This window comes from Doryrhamphus excisus, chromosome 11 (genome assembly GCF_030265055.1).
Source record: "Doryrhamphus excisus isolate RoL2022-K1 chromosome 11, RoL_Dexc_1.0, whole genome shotgun sequence".
Taxonomy (NCBI): domain Eukaryota; kingdom Metazoa; phylum Chordata; class Actinopteri; order Syngnathiformes; family Syngnathidae; genus Doryrhamphus; species Doryrhamphus excisus.
The window spans coordinates 15,592,858-15,619,501 of record NC_080476.1 but is presented as its reverse complement, the minus strand read 5'-3'; the positions used below and the strand labels follow the sequence as shown (position 1 = coordinate 15,619,501).

The 26,644-nt window shown below is 40.4% G+C and overlaps 1 protein-coding gene across 2 annotated transcripts; it reads right to left on the bottom strand.

Annotated features, from left to right (window-relative positions):
* Positions 1-34: 34 nt before the first annotated feature.
* On the bottom strand, positions 35-25,753 carry usp25 (ubiquitin specific peptidase 25). Of its 2 annotated transcripts, XM_058086547.1 has the most exons (26): positions 25,521-25,753; positions 23,091-23,168; positions 22,872-23,016; positions 22,646-22,769; positions 20,943-21,105; positions 19,610-19,696; positions 19,383-19,520; positions 18,217-18,293; positions 18,073-18,146; positions 16,733-16,884; positions 15,634-15,761; positions 15,029-15,124; positions 14,768-14,932; positions 14,456-14,694; positions 12,910-12,980; positions 12,596-12,824; positions 11,246-11,512; positions 11,009-11,138; positions 9,637-9,817; positions 7,920-8,015; positions 7,591-7,769; positions 5,872-5,950; positions 5,715-5,794; positions 4,517-4,640; positions 2,555-2,747; positions 35-1,343 (listed from the first exon to the last, which is right to left on the bottom strand). In XM_058086547.1, exons 1-26 carry the CDS (start codon positions 25,557-25,559, stop codon positions 1,171-1,173), a joined length of 3,507 nt encoding a protein of 1,168 aa, XP_057942530.1. In that variant the 5' UTR covers positions 25,560-25,753; the 3' UTR covers positions 35-1,170. The 2 variants fall into 2 exon arrangements, with proteins under 2 accessions (XP_057942530.1, XP_057942529.1); XM_058086546.1 differs by lacking the exons at positions 7,920-8,015; positions 9,637-9,817 and having other exon boundaries at positions 336-1,343; positions 10,999-11,138; positions 25,521-25,751.
* Positions 25,754-26,644: the final 891 nt, after the last annotated feature.

Sequence of the window (26,644 nt, the reverse complement as noted above, 5' to 3'; positions counted from 1 at the left end):
TTGTAACATTTGTATTGTAAACATTTGTATTGTAAATATGTAAACATATTTGCTTTGCTTGTTTTTCGTGACTTTTTGTCTACTACAGCAGCCATGAATTGCTATGTCATGGCAAAGTTATCTCATATTAGCTTGTCTTCTAGCGATATAATGCACAGAAAAGGGAAATAAATGTTATCACGCTTCAGATAAGGCCTGCTCCATCTTGCTTGTGACATTTGTATTTGTAAATATATTTGCTTTGCATGTTTTTCGTTACTTTTTGTCTAATACAGCAGCCATAAATTGCTATGTCATGCAAAGCTAGCTCATATTAGCTTGTTTTCTGGCGTTATACAGAAATAAATTGCTATGTCATGGCAAAGCACTAACTCAAAGATAGCTCATATTAGCTTGTTTTCTGGCGTTATAATGTACAGAAAATAAATAATAATATGAATGGATTTCACTCATCAGTCACACACTGGCCGTGGCAAACTACATCTGTAGACACAGCTGCCCTGTAGTAGTCTGACAGTGCTAAAAGTGATTAATAAAGAAACCGACTTCATGCGTGCAATGCAATGCAAAAAGACAAGAAAATGTATTTATTTGGCCTAAAAGGGCCATAAATAAAATTTTTATTCTATGGATTTATCAACAAGCCACAGAAAGTGCACGGCTGTCCACCACAGCACTTGAACTCGTCTCATTCCGGAACAGCCCACGCAGACATGAGACCCATTTGAGATACTTTGATAAACCTGAAGATTTTCTTCCTGCCTTAGAAAAATAAAAGCCAACCGGAAGTGTAACACGCGGAGAGTGGTGGGGTTGGGGAGCGGGGGGGGGGGGGGGGGGGGGTTATTTGAGCGGAAATCAAAACAGCAACAACACGGGTAAACTATGAAACTATGTTTCACAAAGCCGAAGCCGAATGTGCTTTTCGCTGCAGGATTGCCTTTTTGTGCTCCGCTGACTTCCTCCAACGTCCACCTCGTCCTCTTCCTCTGTTGCGTCCAATGAGTGAAATCATACGCGCCATGATAAAAGCAGCAAAACGCTAACAGAGGAATAAGCTAGAAAGCGAGTGAGCCCTGGATTTAGAAAAAAAGGAAGGCATGGGTTAAGAGAGGTCCATGGATTTTTAAAGCCCATGGTGGGGCCCCGGTGGGGGGGTAAAGGGGCGCTTCATCTGCCGTGGGCGGCCACCTTGCCAAGGGTGCTCATGATGCGGCTGAAGCGCTCGCACAACTCCAGCGTGGAGGAGGAGGGCACCTTGGGGGGGTCGTGGAAGCTTTTCATCTCCGCCGAGCAGTCCAGTAACTTGGGCAGGAAGTCGGTCAGCTTTTCCTGGAGGTTGGCTGTGAACACAAAGTGGGGTGGGGGTGGGGGGGCAGACAGACGGACGGCGATAAGAAAACCAGGAATCGGACGGGCTTTGCTTGGCTCCTTTTTTTTTTTTACCTCAAAACACAGACGGCAAATATTTTGACAAGGATATCGTACCAGGCAGCACGTCCGCGAACAGTCGGGTCGGTGCGTGACAAAAACGTTGAGCAGAACAAACGCCTGCTGGACTGATATGGAGCAAAGTGATATGACATCAGGTGTCTAAACCCGTGGCCCGGGGGCCATTGGCAGGCCACCCTTTTTTTTTTTTTAAACAAAACAAAATTTTATGAAATTGCAATTTTACAAGAAAGAACTTGTGATATTACGGGGGGGGGGGGGCGTTATTTTCCTCGCATTTGTTTGGAAGACGGATTTCGGTTGCCCCAAGTGCACTTCCTTGTGGCCAGAAACGGTACATGACAAAAATAAAAAAAAAATCAAACAAAAAAAAAGACCTTTAACTATATTAGAAAAGCAGGAAGTGAACAAATGTAACAGTTACTGATTGTAAATGTACTTCGGTACGTGACAAAAAATAAAAAATAATAATTTAAAAAATTAAAACTATTAAACTCAATTAAAAAATAAAATACATTAAAAATTAATAAAATCAATAAAAAATTAAATCAAATTTAAAAAATAAAAATTATATTAGGAAAACAGGAAGTGAACAAATGTAACAGTTACTGATTGTAAATGTACTTCAGTATGTGACAAAAAATTACAATTAAAAATTTTTAAAAATAAAAATGAATAAAATCAATTAAAAATTTAAATTAAAAATTAATAAAATCATTTAAAAAATTAAATTAAAAAAAAATATATTAGGAAAGCAGGAAGTGAACAAATGTAACAGTTACTGATTGTAAATGTACTTCGGTACGTGACAAAAAAATAAAAATTAAAAAATAAATTAAAAAATAAAAATTAATAAAATCAAAAAATTTAATTAAATTAAAAAAATAAAAATTATATTAGGAAAGCAGGAAGTGAACAAATGTAACAGTTACTGATTGTAAATGTACTTCGGTACGTGACGAAAAAATTTACATTTTAGACAAATTAAAGAAAATAAAAATTAATGCATGTTCAAATGAAATAAAACCATTACCATTACCAGATGCGATTCCTCGCCAATTCTTCGTAAACTACGTAGAAATCCACGGTCAAAACAACTCACGTTCCATCTCTTGTCCCAAGTAGGAGCACCAGCGGTTCCTCATGTCTTCCACCGCCAGCAGGTCCTTGTCAGCGTCGTCGACCAGCAGCAGGGGGATGTAGGGGACCACCAGCTCGTTCATGATGCCCAGGCCGGTGGTCACTTCGGGCTCTTCTCCCGTCTCAAACATGGCCGCCGCTTGCTCGTTTAATTTCTACAGAAGGAGAAACACATGTTAAGTGAAGGTGAAAGAACTTTAACCTTCACATGCATCCTTCCTTTCATGAGTGGATGATTTTTCCCCATTTTTTCCCATTTTCCCCCATTTTTAAGCTATTAAGATTGTGATTTTCCCTGAGAATACTCCAACTTTATTCTTGTAAAATCGTGATTTTTCCTTTTTTCTATTTTTCTCAAATATTTTGACTTAATTCTCATAAAATTTCAGCAATTTTTCCCCCTATTTCTGTTGCCAAAAATGTCAACTTTCTAATCATAATTTTATTTATTTCCGTATGTCAGACAGCCGCCTGGTTTTCATGTTGTTTTCACCTCTAAATGGTGTATTTTCAGGCCCATAATTCAAATGCTAGGCTACATCACATCCAGTGGACTAAACATCTTGCTCCACTGAACTCCATGACCTTCTACTCTGGGGTGGAGAAAAAAAAATAAAGCTTTCCTGAAAATAGAGCGTGGACACAAGTGCATCAGCTATGTCAATGTTGGCAATGTTTTCAATTAAAACAAAACCATGAGGTAAACAGCAGAGCCAGGGTTTTTTTTTTTTTTTTGGACAAAGATCTGAGAAGAGCAGCGAGGCCGCGCAGAGCCAAGTTTCGAGGTTAGCCGAGGACACGCTTGTCTCATGCTAATGTGTTTACACTCGCTGGCCCCTCCAGCATCCTATTCCCCATAGACTAGCACAATGCTAGTCTATGGTTACCGAGTCCGGTGCGAGGCAGACCGTCGCTAAATACCAGCAGCTCCAACCGAGCGATGTCAGAATGAAATGAAAGAGGGTTCCGATTCTGAGTCTAGAGCAGGGTTCTCAAACACGTGGCCCCCTAGTTTGAGGCCCCCGCCTTGATATGAAAGTTTAATGTTAGTGCGGCCCGCGCAAGTTTGATATGGATGCTGTATGGTATCATGTACCCAGAAAAAAATATTACGTTTGATTAATGTTCATGTTAAAGGTTAAATAACTGTTAATAGTTATCCTCCCTATCCGTGTGGAAGTGGTAAGTTTTTGGCTATTTAAGTTTAAAGGAAATAACTTGAAGGCTACCGTTTAGGTCGCTAGCGCTCTAGTTTGCGAGTTAGCATGTGTCTCAAGACCCTGCAGTTGCGCAATATGTTGTAAATAAAAAGAGTATAAATGTGACTATAGTCGTGTTTTGTCATGTCTACAGGGCTCTAATAATGCTTTGTTCATTTTAATCTGAAAAAAATAATTTGTCTACCCACCAACTATATGTGGTTTCTTAAGTTTTATTATTTGCCCTTTTATTATTATTATTATATTTATTTATTTATTACTGATTGATTGATTTTCTTTATTCTTGATTTGTTTATTTATTTTTCATCTTATTTTGTGCAGAAAAATAAAAATTAAGATATTTGAGAACAGTGGAATGTTTTATCAGAGCTTTTATTGTAGAAAATCGGAACCAAAGCACTGAAAAAGTTTGTATATGTTTCTGTTTTTAATAAATGCGTTTTTTTGGGGGGGGGTTTGGAAAACCTGATGCGGCCCAGCCTTGCCCAGACCCTAGCTCCACTGGCCCCCAGGTAAATTGAGTTTGAGACCCCTGGTCTAGAGGGAGTTTTCATTGCTGGCTTGTGATGATTTTTTTTTTTATTAAATCAAAATGATATTATAATAAAATAGTGTGATTATGAGGAGGGGTTCAGGTCATGTCGCTTTAGCAGAATATCTTGGAAGGAGGTTACAAACACAGATTCTTGACGGACTCGTCTCACCAGTAAACAATCCCGACGGTAGTGACCGAGCAAGGCTTCATCGTGCCCTCGATACGGCCCCTTCGCCAAAAGCTCCTTGTTGTACTGGTACGAGTAGATCAGATACATCAGCGCCTCCACGTAACTGAAAAGGAAGACAGGGGGACAGAAAACATCATTACTGTTTTTTTATTAACATTATTAGAGCCCTCTAAGCATGAAATAGCACCCCTATTTAATTTTATTATTGACTTCATTCATTTTCTACCACTTATCCTCACAAGGGTCATGGGAGGGGGGTGCTGGAGCCTATCCCAGCCGTCTTCAGGCAAGAGGCAGGGTACACCCTGGACCGGTGGCCAGCCAATCACAGGGCACATATAGACAAACAACCATTCACACTCACATTCATACCTATGGACAATTTGGAGTCGCCAATTAACCTAGCATGTTTTTGGAATGTGGAAGGAAACCGGAGTACCCGGAGAAAACTCACGCATGCATGGGGAGAACATACTATGTGGAATTGAATCCTCGTCTCCTTGCTGTGAGGTCTGCGCGCTCACCACTCGACTGCCGTGCAGCCTTATTATTGACTTATTTGAATGAATAAAATAAGCTTAATTCTCAAAAACTGTTTACATTGTGGGGCGGCACGGCGGTCTAGTGGTTAGCGCGCAGACCTCACAACTAGGAGACCAGGGTTCAATTCCACCCTTCCGCCATCTCTGTGTGGAGTTTGCATGTTCTCCCCGTGCATGCGTGGGTTTTCTCCGGGTACTCCGGTTTCCTCCCACATTCCAAAAACATGCTAGGTTAATTAGCGACTCCAAATTGTCCATAGGTATGAATGTGAGTGTGAATGGTTGTTTGTCTATATGTGCCCTGTGATTGGCTGACCACCAGTCCAGGGTGTACCCCGCCTCTCGCTTAAAGACAGCTGGGATAGGCTCCAGCGCTCCCCTGCGACCCTTGTGAGGATAAGCGGTAGAAAATGAATGAATGAATGTTTACAGTGTGACCGCAAGGCATGCTGGGTAGCCCGGCACCATGTTATGTTATGTGCTGACTTGCTATGGGTGTGTTACCGTGAGCCAGACCTCATTCTGTTTGCCGACCCTCGAGTGTGTTAAGCTAGTTGTAGGCTAGCATCTTCACTTTGCCTCTACAGGCGGCATCTGAATTCACATGCAACAGACTGAAAAATAGGTTTTCATACTTTGTCTTGTGGAAGAGCTCCAAGCCAGTTATCATGAAACTGGTTGTCTCACGGAAGTTCCTGTAGTCCTGATGCCACGTCTGTCGGGTAAAGAAGGAGCACAAATGTTGAGGTGATACGAGTTAAGGTCGACTTCCAATGACGCGGCATTGCTGACCTCATACTCGTCCATGTTGACCTCTTCTGGCTTGATCAGGTCCAGTTTGGCACGTGCCACGTTCATAATGCTTTTGCATCTGTTGTGGAGGAAGAAGAACGGTGATGGTGAGTCGCAGTCAGCAGATGAGACGCTGTATCCAACCCCTGGGCCATAATGTGGCCTAATGAATCAGTCTTTAGTGCTGAGGAAAAGTAAAACACTCCTCTGGTGGCTCATATCGAGGCCACCAGCGCACATAAATCTCATTATCTTGCTCAAAATAGAGAAGTGACAAATCAATTTTTTCCACTCAAGAATTTGGGTTGAGGCCAATCGGCGTAAGAAAAAAGGAGGAAGTGATGGGAAGTAACCGTACAAAGAGCATCATGTAGGAAAGGGGATGGTAACGTTATTAACCAGTAATGTATGTTTTTAGATCTATGCTTCAATTCAAGGTGGGAGGACAATGGGAAGGCGCTGTCCTGCTGCAGTTGGCTACAGACATGCTGAGTCACATACTGGAAGTCTCTGCTGCCCTCTGCTGGACAGTTTTTGTAATTCACATGGCAATGCATGTACACCGCTATGTAAATGATTGATAAAAATTGAGTTAATATTGAGTGACAACAGATTCTACAAAAAATACTGCAGTGATTCCCAAAGTGTGGGCCATGAGAGGTCATTATAAATATGATTCATTTTTGTAAATATTATTTTTTTAATTATTTTTTAATTGTAAAATATTTATTGCTTGATTAAAAAAATATAAATTTATAGGGCTAAGTAATAACCTAATGAGTGTTATTGACCTGTCACAATATTTTAGGAACCATATACAGTTTATGATTGGATCATCATGCTAGTCTTGAATGCAGTTATGAAAAGTATGAGAATTAATTATGTCTTATGTGTACACCACAGATTAAAAGTTTGGGCTTCTTTTATCCCCCTGCTTTCATTTCAATCCTGAATAATAATAACAATAACAATAATAATAGTAATAATAATAATAATAACCATCATCATAATCATAATAAATTATTATATCTTTATTATTTGTAATAATAATATAAACATTATAATATAAAACATTATAAACAATAAAAATAAAACAATATAAATTAAATATAAAACATTATAATATATGATTATTATATTTTATATTATTGGTAATAATAATAATATTGTCCAGGGTGAATATAGGGTGTAATAATATTGTATAATAGTATTCTAATTTTTATATTTTATTATTATTTTGGCAACAGACATTTTTATAATAACATTTTTTTATAATAATTATAATAGCATTATAATTTTTATATTTTATTTGTATTATTTTTATAATAATAATAGTTTAGTATAAGTATAGTATAAGTATTGTAATTTTTTATAATAATAATAAAATATAAAAAAATTATAATAATATTATTATACAATATTATTATTATTATTATTAAGTTAAGTGCTCTGAGAAAGCAGCATTTTGTCTATGTACTGTTTATAGGACAAAGGTAGGCCACAGACAATTTTTAGATTTTCAAGTGGGCCCTGAGTTGGTAAAGTTTGGGTACTCTACTCTCAATATTGCTCGCTTTCGACGCAAAGGGCGATGGTAACTGTATTTATTTTTGGTTTATTTAGTTTGATTGTAAAGCGCTATTTAACATTTGGGACTAACAATGAACTGAACGTCTGAGTGGAAAAGGGGAATTAGAAGGAATCACAAGAACACTTTACCTCTCATCAAATGCCAGGTTCCGGTCCGCGAACTGAGTCAGCAAAGTCCTCTCCAGGATCTTCTTGGGTGCTTGGTTCTGGATGAAGTACACAATGACATGCTGGAGCCGGTAGTCTTTCTCAGGCGGCGTGTCCTCTTGGGCAAACCTCAGAAGTCGAGCATATTCCAGCTTGAGAGCCTGAACAAACGATATAACGGCCATTAAAAATAAAATCATATGTATGTACACTATAGTATTATGTGTGTAGTATCTGTGACTGATTTGCATGAAAAGAAGGTGAAAGTGGGTGGAGAGGGAATGCAAAAGGTAAAAGGAGAGACAGTGTACCTTAAAAAAGGCTGCCTCAGGCCCATTCTTTTCAAATACTCGGCTGGATTTGCCAATAGCCATAATTACACCCTGCATGTTCGGGGTCATCATTGCCTGCCCGGGAAGCAGCAACCGCATTAAACAAAATAATAGTCTCTTGTGATGGAACAAGTGCGGGCAATCACAGAGTTATTCATTCTGAAATGCTCAAATGCAAGCATGCCAGACGGACAGAAATCTGCACTCCATGCATGTGGGAGGCTCCATCCCTGCACTACACGGATTACTGGGGAATATGGAGGGTTACAGTCCACAGAACAGGTTGGTTCATTTTAATGTTATCACCCAGGAGCCCCCAGGTACTGGCTTTTTAGTAAGGGGGGGCATACCGGAAACTTGGTATCGTAATGGCACCACAGCCCATGTAAATGGGAAAAGTTGATTAGTGGATGTATGGATGGATGGATGGATGGATGGATAGATAGATGGATAGATCGAGAGAGAGAGAGACAGATAGATCGAGAGAGTGATAGATCGAGAGAGACGGATAGAAAGAGAGAGACAGAAAGATGTAAAGATAGAAAGATAGAGAGAGATGGAGAGATATATAGATAGATAGAGACAGATAGAGAGAGAGACAGATATATAGATAGAAAGAGAGAGAGAGACAGATAGATAGAAAGAGAGAAAGGGATAGAGAGAGACAGATAGAGAGAGAGAGATAGAGAGATAGAGAGAGACAGATAGAGAGAGAGAGACAGATAGAGAGAGAGAGAGAGAGACAGATAGAGAGAGAGAGAGACAGATAGAGAGAGAGAGAGAGACAGATAGAAACATATATATAGAGAGAGAGAGACAGATAGAAAGAGAGAGAGATAGAGAGAGACAGATAGATAGATAGAAAGAGAGAGAGAAAGGGATAGAGAGAGAGAGAGAGAGAGACAGAGAGAGAGAGACAGATAGAGAGAGAGAGACAGATAGAGACAGATAGAGAGAGAGAGACAGATAGAGACAGAGCGACAGAGAGAGAGAGTGACAGATAGAGAGAGACGGAAAGATAGAAAGATAGATAGATAGAGACAGATAAATAGAGAGAGACAGATAGAGAGAGAAACAGATAGAGAGAGAGAGAGACAGATAGAGAGAGAGAGAGAGACAGATAGATAGAGAGAGAGAGACAGATAGAGAGACAGATAGAGACAGATAGATAGATAGAGACAGATAGAGAGCGACAGACAGATAGATTTTATTATATTCATTATAATATATAATGATAATAAATAATAAAAATAATTACCAAATAATAAATAATAATTATTATTTATTTTATTATATTAATTAAAATATATAACTATATATTTAATTATGAATAAGTACTGGTCGGGGCACTGATCGTAAGTATCAACTGGTATCAGTTAGGGGGGTGGTTATTATTCACAAACTTAATAGGCGTTCCCCTTCATCACTGCATCCACACCGAGTGGATCACCAAGGCCAGACGCTCGGGTTTTAGCAATCAGTGTCAGTATTTCAATTGAGAGGCCATTTTCTTTCATATTGTGCAGGAAAGCAGCACTCAGCATTCTGCAAATAGTTAATAGTAAGTTAGTAATAGTAACATTTGACAATGGTCGTGCACGTAAACGCCATTCCTTTCATCGGCATCCATTAGTGATCAAGCAAAACAAACGTCTATTTATCACACAAAGGCCGGATTTAGTGGGTATATCTCTACCTCATCATCATATCCTCCCTCTTCTGACTCAATGACAAAGGTCCCCACATTGGGAATGGCCACCTCTACTGTATGGTGGCCTGGGGACTCGTCCTCCGTGACAAGGTCAGGAGGCGGAGTCGAGGACGGGCTCAACTGGACTTCAGTCTGAGGGCGGTGGGAGGACAGTGAATAGACAAATCTGACACAACTGTACAATCGACTTGGGTAGTAATTATCCAGGATTATTAATAGTAATAGTGTTTTTTTTATCTGAGCTATCTTCAGGATTCTACCATAACTTCCTGTTTATATTTCTTCCCAGTAAAGCAGGGGTCTCAAACACGCTCTCAATCACCAACTGTATGCAGGGCACATATATGCATATTTTTCAAGTATTTACACCAGGGGTCTCAAACACGCGGCCCGCGGGCCAAATGTGGCCCGCAGGACACTAGTTTGAGGCCCCCGCCTTGATATGAAAGTTTAATGTTAGTGCGGCCCGCGCAAGTTTGATATGGATGCTGTATGGTATCATGTACCCAGAAAAAATTACTACGTTTGATTAATGTTCATGTTAAAGGTTAAATAACTGTTAATAGCTATCCTCCCTATCCGTGTGGAAGTGGTAAGTTTTTGGCTATTTAAGTGTAAAGGAAATAACTTGAAGGCTACCGTTTAGGTCGCTAGCTGTCTAGTTTGCGAGTTAGCATGTGTCTCAAGACCCTGCAGTTGCGCAATATGTTGTAAATAAAAAGAGTATAAATGTGACTATAGTCGTGTTTTGTCATGTCTACAGGGCTCTAATAATGCTTTGTTCATTTTAATCTGAAAAAAATAATTTGTCTTCCCACCAACTATATGTGGTTTCTTAAGTTTTATTATTTGCTGTTTTATTATTATTATTATATTTATTTATTTATTACTGATTGATTGATTTTCTTTATTCTTGATTTGTTTATTTATTTTTCATCTTATTTTGTGTAGAAAAATAAAAAGTAAGATATTTGAGAACAATGAAAATGTTTTATCAGAGCTTTTATTGTAGAAAATCGGAATCAAAGCAAAGTTTTTTAAATTTTTTTGTTTTTAATAAATGCGTTTTTTTTTGTTTTTTTTTGGAAAACCTGATGCGGCCCAGTCTCCAGTGGCCCCCAAGTAAATTGAGTTTGAGACCCCTGCAGTAAAGCATGGCTGCCGGGGCCTGCAGCAGTCCACCAGGGGGAGGCTGAGGCTATATGAAAGATGGGATATGGCTCCTTTAAAAGAAACCACCAAAAGGTACATTAAAGAAGAAAAGGAAAATAAGCCTGGCCAATCACAGGAGGCCAACTAGACACACGCTGAGTGTAAAATGTGTGCTTCTTCTCGTGTTTTACATACGGCATTTAACAATGCTTCTGGGCTCCTCTCCTCCTGTTCGGCAGCCACTCTGGAGATGGCTCTCTCCGTGTCCTCCTGCAGGTGCTTGGAGTCACTGGTGGGTGACGGCTGCTCCATGTACTCGGGATCCTGCTGGGGGGCTGTGGAAGAATCCGCAAACCATCACAGAGAAGTTTTTGCTTGAAAAAAAAAAATGTCCGTGCTATATATTCAAGATAAATATTGATCATAAATGAAGTACACTGACCTGCATTGTCTGGTGGGCTGCACTCGATACTCATAGGTTGTGGTGAAGAGGAGGACGTGGAGGTGCTGGATGGCGCTGATGCTGATGCTGCAGCGGCGGCTGTGGCAAGAGTCAACTTATCCTGCTGAGCCTTGCGGGCCTGAAAGGCATCCCACTCCTCGATCTCCTTATCCAGAAGCTCGTTGTCCTCCTTCACGTATTGCTTCAGGTCTGGAGGAAGTTTGTCCATGCCACTCAGGATCTGGCCCGTTTCTTTATCAAACTCCTCTGTGTAGATACAGCAACTGTTACATAAATCACCACGAATCTTTCATATGATTCGTATTAATGAGGTGGTATGTTACCGTATTTTCCGGACTATAAGTGGCACTTTTTTTCCTAGGTTGGCTGTTCCTGCGACTTATACTCCAGAGCGACTTATAAACGAAAAAAGTGTTTATGTTACATAAACTTGTGTGTATGTGCGACTTATGTATGTTTTTTTTCTACCCAATGATGCATTTTTGGCCTTGTGTGACTTAGATATGTTTTTTTCTTCCTAATTGTGCATTTTTGGTCTTGTGTGACTTATGTATTTTTTTTTCTACCTAATTATGCATTTTTGCCTTGTGCGACTTATACTCCAGTGTGACTTATGTATGTTTTTTTTCTACCTAATTATTCATTTTTGGCCTTGTGCGACTTATGTATGTTTTTTTCTACCTAATTATGCATTTTTGGCCTTGTGCAACTTATACTCCAGTGCAACTTACGTATGTTTTCTTCTACCTAATTATGCTATTTTAGCCTTGTGCAACTTATACTCCAGTGCGACTTATGTATGTTTTTTTTCTCCATAATTTTGCATTTTTGGCCTTGTGCGACTTATGTATGTTTTTTTCTACCTAATTCTGCATTTTTGGCCTTGAGCGACTTATAGTCCAGTGCGACTTATGTATGTTTTTTTCTACCTAATTATTCATTTTTGGCCTTGTGCGACTTATACTCCAGTGTGACTTATGTATGTTTTTTTCTACCTAATTATGCATTTTTGGCCTTGTGCGACTTATACACCCGTGTGACTTATGTATGTTTTTTTTTCTACCTAATTATGCATTTTTGGCCTTGTGTGACTTATACTGCAGTGCAACTTATATATGTTTTTTTCTACCTAATTATGCATTTTTGGTCTTGTGCGACTTATACTCCAGAGCGACTTATAGTCCAGAAAATACGGTAATTTAAATGACCTATTTTATCACTACTACTGCGGTCCAGGCACCACAGAACTTTCCTGGTAGCCATAACACTGATGCCATGAGCAACAAATTGCACCTAATTCATTTAAAACTTAACTTAATCCATGCATACCTTCGATGAGAAATGGCTTCTTGTCATTGATATACATGAGACAGTAGGCACTGGCATTGCGGTAACCTCCAAACGAGTCCCGCACCAGCTCCTCCCAGGATGACTTTGTAACAGAGATATCGTTGTACTTCATCCAGCAATGCTGATGAGGGTCGTAGATGTAGGCCCAGTAGTGGCCTGCGTTGGCTTGGCCTTCGTGGACCAAGACCGCGTGGAGCCGGTAAGGAACCTTTCCGTGACACAAAACCACGTTTGATGAGTATTCAGATGAGTATTTGAATGAAAGCGAGTGTTGCTGTTCGTGTTGTTATCACCTGCATCATTGCTTTGTCGGAGTACATCATCTCAATGGTTCGGTGGATTCTTGAAATACTGCCTTGGAGATCTGATGAGGAGGAATATCATAAAATTAGTAGGTACCCTTTACTCATTCATTCATTTTCTACTGTGAGGGTCGTGGGGGGTGCTGGAGCCTATCCCAGCTGTCTTCGGGCAAGAGGCGGGGTACGCCCAATCACAGGGCACATATAGACAAACAACCATTCACACTCACATTCATACCTATGGACAATTTGGAGTCACCAATTAACCTAGCATGTTTTTGGAATGTGGAAGGAAACCGGAGTACCCGGAGAAAACCCACGCATGCACAGGGAGATCGTGCAAACTCCACACAGAGATGGCCGAGGGTGGAATTGAGCCCGGGTCTCTTAGCTGTGAGGTCTGCGCGCCAACCACACGACCGCCCGGTACCCTTTATAACAAACTTAAAGGAAAACTGCACTTTTGGAGGGAATTCTGTCCATCATCCACAATCCTTTTCAATTTCTGTGAATTCTAAAGATATACAAACAGGTAAAACGAGGCAGCATGTAATGGCACACGCTTATTCCACTATAAAAACACTGAGACATGTAGTAGCTGGTGCATTCATGATTTTTTTTTTTTTAATTAAAAAAAAACCCTTAAACTATATTAGGAAAGCAGGAAGTGAACAAATGTAACAGTTACTGATTGTAAAAGTACCTAATGGAAGGGTAGGATTTAATAAGCTTTGCTTCTTCCTACTCCTTTTGGACATGTGGAACTGTGAACTGATTATGTGATGCATTCAATTGTAATCTGATGCATGTTCAAATCAAATTAAACCATTACCATTTCACATAGCAACATAGAAAGGAACAACAAAATCAAAAACATAGCATCAATGGCGGCAGCTCCAACATGGCGGCAAGGTGTCACTACGCCAGTAAATGAGTTCTTCTGTGTAACAATAATATTAACAATGTCACTGGAGTTTGGTTAACATGCATGTTGGTGCTTTTTTTTTCATAATAGTACATTCTAAAGCTAGGAGACCAGGGTTCAATTCCACCCTCGGCTTCATCTCTGTGTGGAGTTTGCATGTTCTCCCCCCGTGCATGCGTTCGGTTTTCTCCGGGTACTCCGGTTTCCTCCCACATTCCAAAAACATGCTAGGTTAATTGGCGACTCCAAATTGTATTGTGTAGGTATGAATGTGAGTGTGAATGGTTGTTTGTCTATATGTGCCCTGTGATTGGCTGGCCACCAGTCCAGGGTGTACCCCGCCTCTCGCCTGAAGACAGCTGGGATAGGCTCCAGCACCCCCCGGCGACCCTCGTGAGGAAAAAGGGGTAGAAAATGAATGAATGAGTACATTCTAAGCTGCCTCCTTTTAGCGGTTTATATATCTTTAGAAAGGGAAAGACGTGCGTTCATGTCCCACATCAGGACTGTACATGATGAGCGAAATCCCCCCCCAAAAAAACCTGCAGTTTTGAATAAAGATTTAACCATCAAATACTAGAACTGACATTACAAAACAAGTCGTGGTCTCACCTCGGGTGTCGTATTCAACTTCACTCCTCCATCGGTGCAGGCATGCCTCCAGGACCCTTAATTCCTCTTCGGTGATGTGGCGTGGAGCCGGGTGCATGGGAAGGTCAGGAGGTAGTCTGGACTGGGTGAAAGGTTTATGAATGGGTGCCCTCTGCTGCTGGGCTGCAGTGACGGCTGAAGCAGGGCCTGGGGCAGCGCTCGGACTGTCTGACGGAGCCAAAGAATCCTGCTCAGCCACGCTGCAAGATGGATTACAGGATGAATAAATACGGTTCTCCTTTTTGCAGCTTGCTATGAAACATACATACGTACCTTGGAGGCGGCAGCTGTTGTCCCGTTGCACCACCGGGGGGTGCTGACGAGTCAATGTCTTCCACAGGCGACGTACACACAGGTTTACTGGAAGCAAACTCCATTGCATACTGGAGGACATCTGCCAGAGGAAACCTCTTGGGACCAGACCCGTAGCTCAGATACCTTCAATTCAACGATGGCATCCAAAGGAAAAAGCGTGAGGTTTTCATATTTTTTTGGCTTGATTATGAAAAGCCAATTTGGGGGTGTGTATTGTACCTTTCCAATCTCTGCTGGAGCAGCGTCAAATGTTCTTTTAACCTCCTGATCTCCTCTCTCTTGATTCTGGTTATTTCTCTGTTTCTGTCCATGTATCTAACAAAAATATCAGACAAGAGCAAAAGGTTCAGTGTCATTGTGAACTCGGGTCTCCTAACTGTGAGGTCTGCGCGCTAACCACACGACCGCCGTGCAGCCCGGTACCTTTTATATCAAACTTAAAGGAAAACTGCACTTTTGGGGGGAATTTTGTCCATCGTCCACAATTTTGTGTGGGTTATAAAGATATAACAACAGCTAAAAAGAGGCAGCACGCAATGGAACATGCTTATTCCACTATGAAAACACCTCTGACATGTAATAGCTGGCACATTCATGATTTAAAAAAAAAATTAAAAAATTAAAAAATAACCTTAAACTATATTAGGAAAGCAGGAAGTGAACAAATGTAACAGTTACTGATTGTAAAAGTACCAGATGGAGGGGTAGGATTTAATAAGCTTTGCTTCTTCCTACTGCTTTTGGACATGTGGAACTGTGAACAGTACGCATAAAGCAGATCTTCCAGAAATAATATTTGCCAATGTTGTTAATACATGTATCACCTGTCCATGTACAGCATAGAAGGGAACTCGAGCTTGTTGTGGATCTTCTCAGGTCGCCCGAGTGCTTGATTAAACTCAAATCTTGACAGCTCAAATGTCAACACAGGAGGGAGTTCCGTGAACCAGTGCTGGAAGGAAAAAAACATAGGTTCAATGTTTTTGGGAGTGCATCAACATCAGCAGTTTCGATTCCACTAGTCCATGTCAAAACCCCAAAATAACTTTGTGATTGGGACTGTAATTAACACCAGTCAAAGCGGACCAAGTTGCTACCTAGTGTTATGGTCGTATCCTTACGTGACAGGAGTATCACGCTTATATTCCTTCGCACCTTATAACATGGCTCTTTTTGAAGGCAGACCAATCAAATACGAGAATACTTCAACATAAAGCATGATTTTTGTCAGTATTATGAATTCATCTTAATAATTACTTACCACTTCCACACCTAATGAGAGGAGCGTTTTTTTTCCATTGGATCTCAGCCATGGCTTAGTAGCGAGTTGAGAATTTTCAATATTTTTTTTTACTCATAATCGGCGACAGTCAACCACGAAACAGCCATCACTTATTATTAGTGAAGGGTTGCACGGTGGTCAAGTGGTTAGCGTGCAGGCCTCACAGCTAGGAGACACAAGTTCAATTCCACACTTGCCCATTTCCCCGTGCATGTGTGGGTTTTCTCCGGGTACTCCGGTTTCCTCCCCCATTCCAAAAACATGCTAGGTTAATTAGCGACTCCAAATTGTCCATAGGTATGAATGTGAGTGTGAATGGTTGTTTGTCTATATGTGCTCTGTGATTGGCTGGCGACCAGTCCAGGGTGTACCCCGCCTCTCGCTCCAGCACCCCCGTGACTCTCGTGAGGATAAGCGGTAGAAAATGAATGAATGAATCTTAATAACGTTCCTTTATAACGCTCCTGGGTGAAGACGAGTGCAAAAAGTCTCTCAAGATGAAAAATTTGGGGATCAAGGAATCCAACCCTCTTTGATTCATTCATTTATTAGCGAGTCGTGTCTTTTAATTTACATATCAATGAGCATGCAATACACTGCAGCGTCTGCTGCATCAGCCATCTTGCTTGAATGACACTGACCTCTTGTCCGGACCTCGCAGAGTTCTCAGCAGAGTGCAGGGATTCGATCTCCCCCTCGATCATCGCTGCCTCAAGACACTCATGGAGATCCTTGAAGCCATTCACCTGCAGCGGGTACTGACCGAACAGCTCTGTGTTCTCGAATTTTTTACCTGATGGAGAGCACATACACACACACACATCGGAAAGCTGTCATGTATTTATAGCTATGCATCAATGAAACAGCATAAAAACAACAATTGTGTGTTATCAGGAAGTGCATCTGAGGCACAGCGAGAGAAGGCATTAACGTACACTACCGCTCAAAAGTTTGGGATCACTTGCAAATGACAAAGTCTTTTCAGCGACCATGAAAGACTATCAAATGGGCCTCAGATTGATCCCTGAGGAATACCTGTTGAGAACTCTACTGACTCTGATCTACACTGCCGCTCAAAAGTTTGGGATCACTTGCAAATGTCTTTGTTTTCCAAAGAAAAATAATTTTCCAGCATTTTTCAAACAATTTTGTCCATTTAAAAAAAATTGTTATCCATTTCACAAACAATTAAAATTAATCGGATGATTTTCAAAGAATGATCTACATTTTTGCATAGAGACCTACTACTATCAACAACTGTCAGTCCTCTGCATCAATCTCCTGGTATGGCTGCTAATCCAAGCTAATCATTTTATAAGGCTAATAGATGATTAGAAAAGCCATCTAAAAATCTAAACTAAAATATCTTACCATGCTGTTAACTACTCCCTTCAGAGAGCAGCGCAAACTGGGTCTAACAAGGACAGAAAAACGCTGCACAAATATCTGAGAGTGTGTAGTTTAAGACAAAGTCACCTGGTACCTGCACTAAATAGTACCCGTCAAACACCTTCAGGATGCTGGACTTCATGGCAGGACTGCCAAGAAAAAGTGATATATCAGAATTTCCAAGTGATCCCAAACTTTTAAGTCATGTGACGCTCAGTGTCTCCTCAGCTGATTTTTGCTTGTTCGGAAGTCCTGGTTGTTTACACTACGACTGATGAGAGGCCAAAAAAAGGGCGCTAGCAGACATGCAGTTCTGCCATTAAGGTCGCTTTATGAAGAACAGAGCCAGAGGGCCCAGCTTTTGGTGGCCCTGGGCCAGTATTGTCATGCATAATAACCACAATGTCAATCTGCTGTCAAGGTCTTCCGCAATCAATGTATCTGCATTCCTCCTCGACATGGAGCGTATCTCATTAAAGACAAGGTCATCTTTCATCACCAAGGGCAAAGAATCTTTGTTTTACGCAATCAAATCATGGAAACTCTTTCTCCTGCTACTTCACTCGATTCCAAATCAGCCACCTCATCTCACCTTCCAGGACACCAACAGCAAGGAAGCGTCCGTAGAAAAGCTCCACCATTGGGTTTTTTGGCTTGTCTTCTTCCCTGGAAACAAGAAAATAAAAAAAAATGTATCATATATTCTTTGTTTTGGAACAAAGTTGCTCGAGTTTACCTGTCTTCTTCAGCCTTCATTTGAAAGGCATCTTCCAGCCAGTCCAAGAGCTTGTGGGTGAACTCGCTCACATCCTGCTGCAATGCAAAGAACACGACATACAGTACACAGCAGAAACCGATCAAAACCGCGACTGAAGGCTATAAGCTGATTTGGGTCAATGTATCAAACCCCAAACTGACGAGTGGAGACGAGCCTCCACAAGATGCTGGCTTAGTGCTGCTTATGTAAGGATTAATTGTTGCAGACATGAGAGGTTAAGTGTCCTGTAGTCAGTGGAGCTGAGTCAGTAAAAAAGACAATTCCAATGAGCAGGAAAAAGCTGAAGCTGGGAGGGAATTCTTGGGAATTCTTGCATAATCGTGGCTCTGCTTTACGTACGGATGTGTTTCTACTACATCAGGGGTCTCAAACTCAATTTACTTGGGGGTCAATGGAGCTCGGGTCTGGGTGAGACTGGACCGCATCAGGTTTTATAAAAAAAAATGCATTTATTAAAAACAAAAAATGTTTAAAAACTTCGCAATTATCTACAAGAAAAGCTCTGATAAAACATTCCACTGTTCTCAAATATCTTACTTTTTATTTTTCTACACAAAATAAGATGAAAAATAAATAAACAAATCAAGAATAAAGAAAATCAATCAGTAATAAATAAATAAATATAATAATAATAATAATAAAACGGCAAATAATAAAAACTTGAGAAACCACTTATAGTTGGTGGGTAGACAAATTATTTTTTTCAGATTAAAATGAACAAAGCATTATTAGAGCCCTGTAGACAGCAACCGCAGGGTCCTGAGACACATGCTAACTCGCAAACTAGAGAGCTAGCGACCTAAACAGTCGCCTTCGAGTTATTTCCTTTAAACTTAAATAGCCAAAAACTTACCACTTCCACACGGATAGGGAGGATAACTATTAACAGTTATTTAACCTTTAACATGAACATGAATCAAACGTAATAATTTTTTCTGGGTACATGATACCATACAGCATCCATATCAAACTTGCGCGGGCCGCACTAACATTAAACTTTCATATCAAGGCGGGGGCCTCAAAGTAGTGTCCTGCGGGCCACATTTGGCCCGCGGGCCGCGTGTTTGAGACCACTGTACTACATTATTTGTATCGTCTGTTTTACTGAGAAGGCTATGGCTTACCTGTTGCGACTCACTGGACTTGAAGGCATCTTTGAGTATTTCCACAGCTCGTGACGGGTCCACATACTTCCTCTTAGAGCCCACCATGAGCGAGAAGAGGTTCCTCAGCTCCTGCATGAAGGGAAGGTTCCTGTGCTCCTGGTAAAGGCGACACCAACCAATCATTTGGAGGTTGCTGAAGTAAAAGTGTCCGTTCAGCTGAGCGGCGTCGTGAGATGGCGTCTTACCTTCTGGTTGCGAGGCAGCTCATGGATCCTGGTTGGTGGAGAGTAGTTGAGCACCAACCTCTGGAACTCCAGCAGGTTAAATAGAGACTGAGGGATTGAAGCAGTACAAAAACATGCAAAGTAAGTATAGAGTACAAATATCAGAAAGAGTTATCACATTGTACACATTCAAATAAAATTCACCTATTATATGATTGTCACTAACATTCATTCATTTTCTACCGCTTATCCTCAAGAGGGTAGCAGGGGTGCTGGAGCCTATCCCAGCTGTCTTCGGGCGAGAGGCGGGGTACACCCTGGACTGGTGGCCAGCCAATCACAGGGCACATATAGACAAACAACCATTCACACTCACATTCATACCTATGGACAATTTGGAGTCGCCAATTAACCTAGCATGTTTTTGGAATGTGGGAGGAAACCGGAGTACCCGGAGAAAACCCACGCATGCACGGGGAGAACATGCAAACTCCACACAGAGATGGCAGAGGGTGGAATTGAACTGGGGTCTCCTCGCTGTGAGGCCTGCATGCTAACCACTGTTGTTTCCTGGTAGACTGTGGCCTATTATTTATATATAAATATTGAAAATTCTCAACTCGCTACTAAGCCATGGCTGAGATCCGATGAAAAAAAAAAACGCTCCTCTCATTCGGTGTGGAAGTGGTAAGTAATTATTAAGATGAATTCATAATACTGACAAAAATCATGCTTAATGTCAAAGTATTCTCGTATTCAATTGGTCTGCCTTCAAAAAGAGCTGCAGCCGCCATGTCGTGCTAACCACTCGACCGCCGTGCAGCCCTGTCACTAACAATTTTTTTTAAACTTCCTTTATGAGCTCCAGTATGGAATACGGATATTCCGCATATTAAAATCATTCAAAATGGTTGTAGAACATTAAAAAAAAGTATCTTCTGCATATGTCAGAGGAACAATAACAAAACCTAAAAGGAAATGTACTTCAACTATGGTTAAAGTACAAGTACTTGCTTTAAATGATGATGTTGTTTACCCAAAAAGCTCATAAACATTACAGATCATATGATTTTTGGAGGGGTGGGGGGTGTTGTTTACTGCAAGTCTTGGTCAAAGAGCGCCAAGCTTGAGTTCATGCAGCACCTTCTTCTAAAAAGGCCGGGAGTCACATTACAGCGGAGCGAGGAAACATGTGATAGAGTATCCAGTGTTCATCTAGCGTACTTTAGCACTCGTCACATTGTATGTACTATTAGAATAAGTGCACTCCAGTACTAATAATGTTCATCTTAAATACCCGGTCTGATACAAATAATGATTTTCACTCGACAAAAAAGTATGCATGTGCGCCCACCTGAATGACGGCACTGAACCAGCAGGTGTTGCCAACATTTTTCAAGCCCACGGGGCAGTTATCTATCCTCTTCCTGTCGTGCGGGTTGGGTGAATCGCTCCATACTTCCGTGTGGGTACGCTTCAGACTCGCCTTGTTCTCTGCTATGCTGGCTTCCAAAACTCTAGGGACATGCAGGTGGGAAGAATAAAACGTAACACGAATTATGTGAAATCGGGAGTAGAAATAATCAGCAAACATTAATGGAGTGAAATGTTGCAACTCGGTAAGGGTCAATTACCAGTATCAAAGTATATCACAGTATCGGGAAAAAAAATTCCCGCGTGAAAGTGGAGGTCCACTTTTCCACTTCATGGAAATACTTTTGTCACGTCCTGTTGTTATTCCTCACTGTCGTAACTGGGATTGGATATGTTGAAACCACAGGCATGTGCCGTGTTGCCAAATGTTATGTACACTTATCCACAGCGTTGGCTACCTCCATATCATAGTCAACATATTGAGGGTCACCGAATGTGGAGATGTGATTCAGAAGAAGACAAGAGTGGAAAATAAGTGGCATAAAAACCACTTAAATATGTTCCACTTTCATATTATTCTTTTATATGGCTTATTCTGCCTTGACTTTTTTCTTTTTTCAATAAAGATATTTCAAAATATCATATTTTACAGCTATAATTATAATACCATGAATGGTAACAACCACTTCACATATGTTCCACTTTCATCATATTCTTTTATCAGGCTTATATGACTTTTTTTGTCTTGTCAATAAAGATATTTCAAAATATCATATTTTACAGCTATAATTACAACACCGTGAAATGTCTGCCCAAAGTTATCACACCGTCATAATCTCATACCCTCCCATGCCAAGTTGTAACTGACTTGATGTGTGTTGTTTTGGGAAGAAAACGGTTAAAATCGAATCTTTACGGCTAAAAACAACCAATTAGCTAAAAATGTCATCCAATACTTCTCTACAAGAGAGGAGAAATATGATCTCAGGGAAGAAGTACATTTGAAACTCTTCTATGCTAGGACTACGTTAAAAAGCCATAACATTTCAGTATGTGGAATTATTAATAATTATTATTGCATTATTTAAAAAAATTACCTTAAACTGTGTTATGGAAAGCAGGAAGTGAACAAATGTAACAGTTACTGATTGTAAAAGTACCAGATGGGGGAATTTTGTCCATCATCCACAATCCTTTTTGATTTGTGTGGGTTATAAAGATATACAAACAGCTAAAAAAGAGGCAGCACGCAATGGAACATGCTTATTCCAGTATGAAAACACCTCTGACATGTAGTAGCTGGTACATTCATGATTAAAAAATAATAATAATAAATAAATAAAAAAAACTTAAACTATATTAGGAATGCAGGAAGTGAACAAATGTAACAGTTACTGATTGTAAAAGTACCAGATGGAGGGGTAGGATTTAATAAGCTTTGCTTCTTCCTACTCCTTTTGGACATGTGGAACTGTGAACTGATTATGTGATGCATTCAATTGTAATCTGATGCATGTTCAAATGAAATTAAACCATTACCATTATCCTAATTCAATTCACTCTTTGGTCAGGAAGGATGACATCTGATTGGCCCTCGTTACCAGCAAGTACACTCCTATTGGCTGCAGGCTACTTTTATATCGGTATTATTGAATGGTTGAGTGATATGCAAGGTGGTTTCACCTGCTGATGGTCTGCTCTTCATCGGTGATGCCCGTCTCCCTGAATGCTCGATTGGACTCTGCCAGGCTGAGGGCAATAGCTCTCTGCAGGTCATCTTTATCGTCTCCCGTCAGGTCAATGACATCTATACCAAAGTGACAGCAAAACATAAACACGTACGGTTAGCCAGTTTACATACAGTACACTGCATGAAACTGCACAACTTGTCAAGTCCCGAGGCGCTTACTTGAGTCTGCTTGACTGCCCACGCTGATGTATCTGTCGCCGGACACCTGAGAAGTCTGGTAGTAGGTGGTCTCATCTTGCTGCCGAACCTTGGCGTTCTTCTCTGTCAGAAAGGTGACGGCCTCAGCCAGGTCTCCATTGCTGGCCTGCAACGTGGAATACATGATGTTGGAACAGAACCAACTGTAGTGGTGTATGTGTGTGGGTTCCATGATGTTACCTGCAAGGCCTGCTGAAGGAGCTGAACGTCGGTGGTGCCTGTGACCTCTCGTAACTGGTTTAGTAGCGTCTGCTGGTGCTTTTGAAGGAAAAAAATAGTGACAGTTAGGAAAGGGAGCAAAAGTTCTATGGCAAGATGAGACAAAGACTGAGTTAAGATGAGAATTATTCATTCATTCATTTTCTACCGCTTTTTCCTCATGAGGGTCGCGGGGGTGCTGGAGCCTATCCCAGCTGTTTTTGGGCGAGAGGCGGGGTACACCCTGGACTGGTGGCCAGCCAATCACAGGGCACATATAGACAAACAACCATTCACACTCACATTCATACCTATGGACAATTTGGAGTCGCCAATTAACCTAGCATGTTTTTGGAATGTGGGAGGAAACCAGAGTACCCGGAGAAAACCCACACATGCACGGGGAAATGGTCGAGGGTGGAATTGAACTTGTGTCTCCTAGCTGTGAGGCCTAACCACTCAACCACCGTGCAGCCCCTCACTAATAATAATAAGTGATGGCTGTTTCATGGTTGACTGTGGCCTATTATGAGTCAAAAAAATATTGAAAATTCTCAACTCGCGACTAAGCCGTGGCTGAGATCCAACGAAAAAAAAAACGCTCCTCTCATTCAGTGTGGAAGTGGTAAGTAATTATTAAGATGAATTCATAATACTGACAAAAATCATGCTTAATGTCGAAGTATTCTTGTATTCGATTGGTCTGCCTTCAAAAAGAGCTGCAGCCGCCATGTCAAAGGGTGCGAAGGAATATTAGCGTGATACTCCTGTCACGCAAGGATACGACCATAACACTTGGTAGCAACTTGGTCCGCTCTGACTGGTGTTAATTACAGTCCCATCACATGCAAACATGCAAACTCCACACAGAGATGGGTGGAATTGAACCCTGGTCTCCTAGCTGTGAGGTCTGCGAAGATGAGAATTAAATCAACAAAAATCAGAGTAAAGCGATACTGGACGTGTGAATCCTCCAAATTAGCTTAAGACGCCACAATCTCCACATATTGCACTTAAAAAAAAAACACACTAGCCCGGGGACATGGAATGCACCGATGCGAGCAAAAAAGCGAGTCTTCAATTAAAGACTTAAACTTGTTGGAGTTTAAGTCATGGAGTTAAACACTTTGACGCGTCACTTAAATACTATTAGAAATTAGGTTGATGTATGTGCAGTTGGCGTACAGTAACAATAACATTTTTGAGTCCTGTGATTGGTTAAAATTACCAGTGCACTTGAACGCATCATCCTGTCCCAACACAAAAAAGGAGACAGACACTGTATGGTTCATCACTTTGTGAGCGTTATATGAGCAACTTGTTTACTACTACTTCATGTTTACTACTTTACCAAGATAGAGGGTTAACTGGTTAACTGGGTTAATTCTGTAATGGCATGCTTTCTATTGTATATTATTTATGTTTGTATAATTGTGAAGTGACAGTGATGGTACTATGGGGTGGATTGAGTTGCTTAAATGCGCAGTCTGTCCAGGAGGGGGCGCTAATGTTACTTTAAGTGCCCTCTTTCTGCCCAGGCATGCCTGCTAACTGTCCATAGCTGCGCGCGCACACTGCAGGCATGTGCCTGTACACAAGATGCGCGTGAGTGACACCCATTAATGCCACTCCCCTTTTTGGCGCCGAATGTCAGATCTCATTCCTTTCAGCACGTAATTATTACGAATTTATTTTTTGTACATTTTTTTTCCTCTGAAACCATTTTGGGAACATATGTGAGCCGGTGTGCTTTATTTTGTGTACTTTTTGGATGAGAAAGTGTCAATTTACCATTTACTGCTAAATCCGATCTGACGCTCAAGACTGGGCTGCGCATGCGTGCCTTCCCTACCATGTAAACAAAGCCATCATATACTTTGCAGATGAGTAACATCGACAGTATTAGCATAACATTAAGAACAGTACCAGCAAACAAAACACCATGCTTGTTGTCACCTATTAATGTTGAACTAAACAACTAATTCGTGGGGCAATTTCATTTGTGAGTTTATGAAACTGGCGTTACGTGACACTTGCCGTTCATTACTTCTATTGACGCCACAGTCGGATAATGTTACTAATGTTTGCGTTTGTTAGCAAACGCAGTCAAAGTTTTGCACTACACTAAACTAACCGTGCTAACTAATGCGAACACTTGCTAACAACTAGCAAAACAACAGCCAGCGTCTTAGGCTACGACGATGCTAGGCCCCATGTAAACAATTCAATATGACTTAAATATGGCAATATGATACATAACCCCGATAAAGCTCAATTGAATATGGAAATACATGCTGAATATATAGTCTCCAATGTATGTATATCCATCCTACAAACAGACTGGACACGAAAAGAAAATGCCATTGCACTTGTGCTAACATTAGCTAACCACGGAGTTAGCTTGAAGCTTACCTTTTGAGAATGCTGGAGGACATTTTGCTCCACCGTCATGGCCGCTTTAACGTCAAATGTGATCAATTGCAATCGGGATCAAAACGCAGCGATGAATGTCTCCTCAGTGACGATAAACACGGCGGGAATTCTTCTGCGACATTACGGGCGCCATGGCAGAGTGACTTGCCCAGATTGTCGGCAGGCATGAACACATCGATGCCCTGCAATGATCTGCTATCGATTACTCGCGTCTGTGTAGTGTATTGGACACAAGACGTCACCGCCCATTTAATTTTCAATCGTATGATAACAGCTATATGTACATTGTTGGTAAAAAAATATATATTTTATTAAATACAATGCATTTTCAGCGTGGGAGGAAACATACCTTAATAACGATGTTAACAAGATTAAAATACATTTGTGCACGATTATGAATAACAGCTTCAATATACACTCAACACTGCTAACGACTAGGCCATAGCTTTGCCTTTAAATATATGTAAATTGTTTTTGTTAGCAATTTTATAAAATTAAATAAATCCATATATAAAAATATATTTATTATATTTTATATATTGTTTATTTTATTATATATTATTTATGTATTATTTATATATTATTTAATATATATTATATATAGTTTTTAATATATTCAAAATATGTTTTAAAGCCAAAAATATATTTATTATTATTACTATTAATATAATATTTCCTTTCATTTTTCTTTGAGCGTCTCTTTGCTGTGACACTCCCCCTGCTTATATACTTTTAACCAGCAGGTGGCGACATCCTCCTTTGGAGCTTCACCTAAACACAGAGACACACAAGTTACATCATCAATCAAGAGGTCTGTTTTCATTACTGCAAATTAATATTATATCATATCGATATTGGGTCCACGTGACGAGATGTTAACATGAATTTTAAGACAAGTACAATAAAAGTACGTTTACATTACTCTTTAGCCACATCCATGCATTGTGAAAGTGCGCCAATACTCCAATACAGTCAATAAATTGCTGTATGTTACAGTTGTGTACTCATAAAACACAGGCCATTAGTGTTATTAAAAATACTTTTAAATACAGTTAAAACAGTTGACTCTAATTGTAATACTTATACAGTCATCCCTCCCCCTC